Below are 7556 nucleotides of genomic sequence, written 5' to 3' on the forward strand. Positions count from 1 at the left end.
ATTGTGTTATTATCATTTCGAGTACAATCAGTTTAAATCGCTTCAGAAATACACTGTTGTCATTGCTGTATAGCTAATGGCAAATCTGAAGGTTTTTTTTCCTTAAGAAAAAGAACAAAATGTATTGGAACGTATTAAACTTGAAGAAATATTCAAAGAGACTTATATCAAATCATAAGTCAAAATGGAAAGTTACTTATACGTAAAAAATTAAAGAACAACTATGCTTTGTAATACTCTGTTATGAATGCCAAATGATCATCAATAGATCCAATTGTTTGTCAATCAGAAGAACTGTGTAAATGTAGCTTTTTATGCCCCAAAATTTCTTATCTGATATCAAGGTTTGGACTATTCATACTGACTTCCATCAAAATGTCAGTTAAACTACACTATCCTATTTTGCTCCTGTCAACAATTCCAAGCCTCCATCCTTGATTCAATCAGCTTTACTTGTTGCCATTTCAAATTCTCACACAATGTAGAAGATTAATATCCTGCTTCATCTCAAGCTCAGCTTTAAAACTCTCACCTTCCTTTACAAACCTTTTCATGGCTTTATTACAAACTGTTACGATTTACTCTGCTTTACTCTGCATGGAGATTCCAATTCTGTAACTTCATTTTGCCTCATTTCCACCTGCTGTACATATAATGGCTGCTCAATTAGCTCCTCTTTCTTGAAATATCCTTCCCTGTTTTAAAACCATCCTCCTCACTGACCTTTCTCTTTCTAATCCCCTTGGATGTTTATATACTCAGTGCCTGTGAGTCCCACATTTTGTATTCTGCAGTGTTATAAAAATGCCAATGTTATTTTCTTCATAGAACCATTTATGTTATAAACATCTTGAATTAACTTTTAGAAATGTTATGACTCCACAAAAATATGGCATTACATTTGTTCTGTAGTCTTGTTCTTCAATGTGTTTACAAATACTTCACTTCTACAAAGTAACATTTCAGATTACATTTGCTTTCAGCCACCTCTGAGAAGCTATTTTATACCATAAACATTTACCTCTTAGTTTATAAAATTTCAACTTATTGCACTCTGATGGATGAAAGATTGACCTTTCAGCTTCCATATTTGTATGCATTATCCAGAGAATGTATTTATCATTTTGCACTGTTTCCAAGAAATGCCAATGCCAGATCTATCAATAGAAAATATAGAAACATTAATCATGTACCTTCCTTAAATTTTTCTTATTGCTCCTTCGAATGGCAGCCAGAAGCTGATCTCTTGAATTCTGTTCTTGAGCGGGTGGCCTGTCTTCCAACTTTCTTTCAGATACAGGTGTCAAGGAATTTCTTAACTTCTTGGTCTCTTCATGTTCCTCTCCAGTCCTCTTGCTTTGTAATTTATGATTCTGAGTCATAAAGTTGGCTTTTTCTGGCAGGACTGGAGGAGGAGGAGGAGCAGGTGGTGGTGCATGAGTAGCAGTCTTCTTTGGAGTTGGTTTAGGGGATGACCAAGGTGAACTTCTGGGAGAAGATTGTGGAGATGATTTAGGTGATTTTTGCATGCCAGATGTCTTTGGGACTTCAAGTGCTTGCTTTTTGTCCCCTGTTTGCCCCTGTCTTTGCTCCTGTAAACGCTTTTGCCTTTGTTTATCCATGTTCCTACTTAGTAAGTTTGTCACAGTCATACGTGGCCCTGCCAACTCAAAATGGTAGCCCAGCTTAAGAAGGGTGATATTTTCTTTTAAAAGTTTGGCAATATCCATCTCGACTTGCCCTCCAAATATGTGACGCTGATTGTGGAATCTGAACTCTGTCAGTACGTTATTCTGCTGCAAAGCTCTCATGATAGCAATTACACCTTTGCCAGAGATGTAGTTGGATTCCAAGTTGAGGTTTGTTATGCTCTTGTTTGTCCTTAACATACCAGCAACAGCAAAAGCAACATGGTCGTCTGCATGAGTATTGGCAAAGCTAAAGGTCTTCACAACAGTGTTTTCTTTCAATGCATCAGCAAAACGTATTAAAATATCATTGTTCATTCTCTCTGCATTATTTAAATTCACTTCAATTATTTCAGAATCATTGCCCCTTACTTTTTCTATTGTTTCATCATAAATGGTCGAAGTTGTTGTTTGTGTTTCTGAAGCTTTTGGTTGTTTTTTCTCCTCAAGGTTTTGTGCACTGAATGAATCATTACATTGTGTTGAACAGCATTTGCTAGAGTTTGTCACAGAAGAGCCGGAGCAGTTTTCATCATTCTTAAAGTCTTTTGACTCACTCCTTGTCTTAGAATATTTTTCCTCTTTGACAATTTCCTTTGATGCTTCTTCTTTGGGTTTAGTCAGTTTTTCTTCTTTACTTTTTCCTTTTAGGTCTCTGCTCTTCTCTTTCTCCTCTTTATTTTTTCCTCTTACCTCTTCACTCTTCAGTCTTTCCTCTTTTCCTTTATCCTTGATGTCTTTTATCTTTGCACTATCCTCATCTTTTTCTTTTCTTTCATGTTTTCCATTTGTTTTAGCTGCCCCCTCACTTTTTCTCATATTTTCATTGTCTATCTCTTTAATGGCTTTATTTTCAATTTCTTTAGATGTGGATTGATTACATAATTCATCTGGGGTTTGTCCATCCTAAAAGAAAGGAAATGGATATATGAAAGATTATGAAATCAATAAATGTTGCTATTAAACTTCTACTGTTTACTAAAGCTTTCTACACTTTAAAAATACAAGACAAGTAATTCATAAAATTTAGATACTTTTTATTACAGTAATTATGATCAAGTGAAAATGGGCTATGAATATTTAACTTTCATCATTTGACATTAATACCTGAAACTTTCATGGACCAATTGCTGACTTAAAGTGGCTGCTGTGTTCACCTGACATGACCAGGCACCCTGCATGAAATATACAAAACTGGCTGCCTCAGAATTACAGTTTTAATCAAGAGCCACTTTAACTCAGTGGTCACAAAATATGCATACCTTGTTTTCATTACACTTGCACAAAAGTTTCACATATTGGAGGTGGAAGGTTACCTGTGGAATGTTCAGGTTAGAAAAAACAATGGGGCTAGACTTGAAATATACAAAAGAACCAAATTTCAGTAGTTTTCCTTGAGCAACAAAGGGGGTAAAGCAAAATGGACTGAATACAGCAAAACGTATGGGAATGCTACTCTATCCTTCTGTCTCCCTTAATTGCAACAAAACACAGCTGATGAATAAACTTGGGGAAACTATTGACTGGAAATCAAGGGTATCTGCAAACTTGATCACTCTCATACGTTGTTGATGAGGTGGTGGTATCTTCTAATTAGAAGAGATAAATTAGAAGAGACCCACCACCTCATCAACAGCATATTCACAGGGATTAAATTCACAAGGGAAGAAGAAAACAACAATCAACTTCCGATTCTGGACGTTCAGGTAGAACGATTGACAAATGGGGAGTTCCAAAACTCAGTATACAGAAAAGCAACCCATACAGATCAAATCCTCAACTTCCACAGCAACCATCCCAACATCCACAACAAAGCTGCTTTAGGACACTATTTAAATGGGCCAGGACAGTCTGCAACACTCCAGTATTATGCCAGGAAGAGGAAGAACACTTATATAAGATCCTCGCTTTAAACGGATATCCCTGCAATTTCATCCACAGATGCCTACAAAACAGACAACAACAGGAGGATACAGTACGACCTAACACACTGACCACACTGCCCTACATCAAGAACGTATCAGAACTAACAACAAGATTCCTAAGACCACTAGGAATCATGGTGGCCCACAAGCCCATAGCTACTCTATGACTAACACTTACAAGGATTAAAGATCCCATTCCCACAACACACAGAACAAACATAGTTTACAAAATACCATGCAACGACTGCCACAAACATTACATTGGACAGACAGGAAGGAAACTAGCCATCAGAATACATGAACATCAGCTGGTAGTAAAACGGTATGATGAACTCTCCTTAATATCTGTACATTCAGACAATGAAGGCCATCAATTTAACTGGGAAAAAGTAACCATAGTAGCCCAAGCCAAACATAGACACACATGGGAATTCCTAGATGCATGGTTCACCACCCATACTTCAATCAACAAACATATAGAATTGGACCCCATATACAAACCCATACAGATCAAAACCGGAAATGACAGTACTCACCATAACAGACTGGACAATATAAACTCCAAGAGGAGTATAATAACATCACTTCATGGGAGGCTCCACTGATGATGTCACCTAGCATGGTGATGAAACTTCTGAACAAAAACAAGCCAGCTTGCTGAGCGAGTCAACAACCTCATGCTGGGTTTTGTAATAACCTCGCTATTAAGTATCCAGCTGAAATACTTGACCTGAATCTTAATGGTGGGCCTGTCAGACATCTAATTAAAACAGGAATGTACTGCTTAAAAGAGATATTCCATTCTTTCGTTTCTGAAGTGTTGGGAGAAGAACTATCTACAAAATGAGTGATAGGCAAGCTCCATTGTTCTCTAATGTCTCCCAGGACAACAACATCAATAAGGACACCATCACAAAACTACTAGACTTGTGCCTCACAACCCACTTCACCTTCAACAACGGCATATACAAACAAATCAACGGATCACCAATGGAATCCCCAATATCAGGATTGATTGCAGAAGTATTAATGCAAAGGTTAGAACAGACAGCGCTCCCCACTGTACAACCCAAATTTTGGGTCCAATATGTAGATGACACTTTTATAATGATCAAATGTACAAAATTAGAAGAAACCCACCGACATATAAACAACATCCTCACCTGGATAAAATTCACAAAAGAAGAAAAGAGCAACAACCGACTACTCTTCCTGGACCTAACGGTAGAAAGTAAAAACAACAGGGAACTCCAGACTAGCATACATAGAAAGACCTCACATATGGACCAGATACTCACTTACACTGGCAAATACCCCAGCGCCCACAAACAGAGCTGCATCAGGACATTATTTAAACAAGCCACAACACATTGCAGCAACCTGGAACTACACAAAGCAGAACAGCAGCACCAATACAGAGTCTTCAAAAGAAATGGATACCCAAAAAGCACAATCTGCCGTTACCTCTGAGACAGATCACAACAGGAAGACACAACACGACCAGACTCAATAATCACCCTACTGTACATCAAAGACATTTTAGAGATGATCACAAGACTACACAGATCCCTAGGTATCAGAGTAGCCCACAAACCAACAAGCACCCTACAACAGCTACTGATGAACATAAAGGATCTCATACTCAAAATCAGCAAAACCAGTGTAAAATACAAGATACCATGCAAAGACTGTGCGAAACACTCCATTGGCCAAACTGGAAGAAAACCAACAATACAGATACACGAACACCAACTAGCCACCGAGAGACATGACCAATTCTCACTTGTCTCACTTCACACAGACAAAGAGGGACATGAATTCGACTGGGACAACATGTCCATATTCACACAAGCCAAACAGAAACACACCAGGGAATTCCTGGAGGCCTGGTATTCCAACCGGAACTCCATCAACAAACACATTGAATTAGACCCTGTGTACAAACCACTGAAAAACAGAACTGGAAGCAGTACCAAACACCCCGACAAACTGAGGCATATAAATAATAAGTGGGACAGAACACCAATGCTTCACCAGAGGCACACTGACCATGTTACCTACCAGGGTGATGAAACGTTTGCAACCAAACCCACCGGCTCGGCGAGCATGTCTACAACCTCATCCACACCCCGAGCTACAAATTTTCTCAAAAACTTTAAATGTCTCCCTCAATTTATTAGGAGTGGAGGTGGCTCCTGTTTCCTGACAGGGTCAGATAGTTGCTAAATACATTGTTCACCAGGGATGGATATTCCAAAAATTGTCAGCTCTATTTGTGCAGGACTTGGACACAGTGCAGGATGAGCTTCACTGATCTGAATACAGCAGCAAAAGTAAGTTTTGTTCTTAAGTTTTCTGTCCAGTAAACATATGGCAACCATCTCAATTACCATCCTTCCCAGCTTTCTCAACAGTTCTCTTACCTCCATCATCTTCACCATGAAACTCGAAGTCACACTTACATGTTCATTTTCAACGCCATCTCATTTATTCCTTAATCTTGTCACATAATCTAATAACACCATCCAGAGATAGTAGGAATTGCAAATGCTGGAGAATCTGAGATAACAAGGTGTAGAGGTGGATGAACACAGCAGGCCAAGCAGCATCATAGCATCAAGCAGCATCACCTTCTGATGAAGGGTCTAGGCCCGAAACGTCAGCCTTCCTGCTCCTATGATGCTGCTTGGCCTGCTGTGTTCATCCATCTCTACACCTTGTTATCTCTAATAACACCATCTACTTCACTTAATAGTTCTTACACAATCACCAGGCTTTCTTTCAGGATTTCCTCTTAGCCTCCTATTTCACACACTTGCCTCCAATCCAATAGCTTCTCATCCTGCTTGTGTCATCTCCCTCTGAGCAAATACCCTACCAGATGAAGCCCCATGTGTCTGCATTTTCCTTTCTGCAGCCATTCACACTCATCCACTCTTTCTGTAGGACAAAACAGTGCGCAATAATCATTGTAGATCCAATATTATACTTAATGTGGCTTTGCATTTCAGATAAGGATGGTGCCTGTTAAAATCAAGTACTTTTACATAATTAAGTACCAATTTAAATATATTTATCAAGTTAAAATCAGGACTGACTGAATGTTCTCTGATTTAGGGAGCCTGACTTTAATCAGTACTCATTCAAATGTCAGCTTGCCTCAGTTGCTTGCATCTTTTCTTGAAATTTCCCAACTAAATATTTGGCCAAATGACAAGACCATATGAACGTGGGGAACCTGAATGTTGACGAGCATATTTGGCAAAGCTTTTTAACTGTGCCATGACCTTGGTACTTCAGGAAATGTGGGTAAGGGGGCATGATGGGTCTGTCAAAGGAAAGATTTCTAATTAAAGGAACTCTATCCTTGGTTGCAAGGTCTCACTTGCATATTTCTTTGAGACTGCAGCAACTAGAAGAATGGAGAAGAGCCCCAGGAATCTACTCCATAGGTGTCTCACTTTTACCTGGAGGTACTGCAGTGGGATGTTAGGGGTTACAGTGAGGTCAGCATTCCAGCTCAGACAATACTGAGGGAGAGTTGGCTTCTGTTGTGCCTGCCTCTGAAATAGAAGGCACTACCATCACCAAGGTCAATAAGTGCAAAACTTGCAATAGCAGGGTCAACTTCAGTAGGTGTGGTAGCTTATTGGATAACTGCTGCCATCTCTTATACAACAAAAAATTATGGAGACAATTCCACAGCATGGCATATGAACTATTCAAAGTGCTGCAATTAAGGCCAAACTCATAATCAGTTATCAACATTGCTGAAGGCAATTTGGATAATCTTCAGTGCACCAAATTTGACGCCCAGAGCTTGACACACAAATGAACCTGCAAACTGAGATAACAAGGTGCAGAGCTGGATGAATACAGCAGGCCAAGCAGCATCAGAGGAGTAGGAAGGCTGATGTTTCGGGCCTAGACCCTTCTTCAGAAA

The 7556-nt window shown here is 39.2% G+C and overlaps 1 protein-coding gene across 1 annotated transcript; it reads right to left on the minus strand.

The window, feature by feature from the left end:
• Nucleotides 1-1193: 1193 nt before the first annotated feature.
• LOC109930720 (leiomodin-1) lies at nt 1194-6045 on the minus strand (the record flags this gene model as incomplete). Its single annotated transcript, XM_048594345.1, has 2 exons — nt 6037-6045; nt 1194-2594 (listed from the first exon to the last, which is right to left on the minus strand). Coding segments are annotated over exons 1-2 (1410 nt in total), but the record flags the coding sequence as incomplete, so codon positions are not given.
• Between the last annotated feature and the right edge of the window lie 1511 nt (nt 6046-7556).

The sequence above is a fragment of the Rhincodon typus genome, unplaced genomic scaffold (assembly GCF_021869965.1).
Source record: "Rhincodon typus isolate 14 unplaced genomic scaffold, sRhiTyp1.1 hic_rhity00008343, whole genome shotgun sequence".
Lineage (NCBI taxonomy): Eukaryota > Metazoa > Chordata > Chondrichthyes > Orectolobiformes > Rhincodontidae > Rhincodon > Rhincodon typus.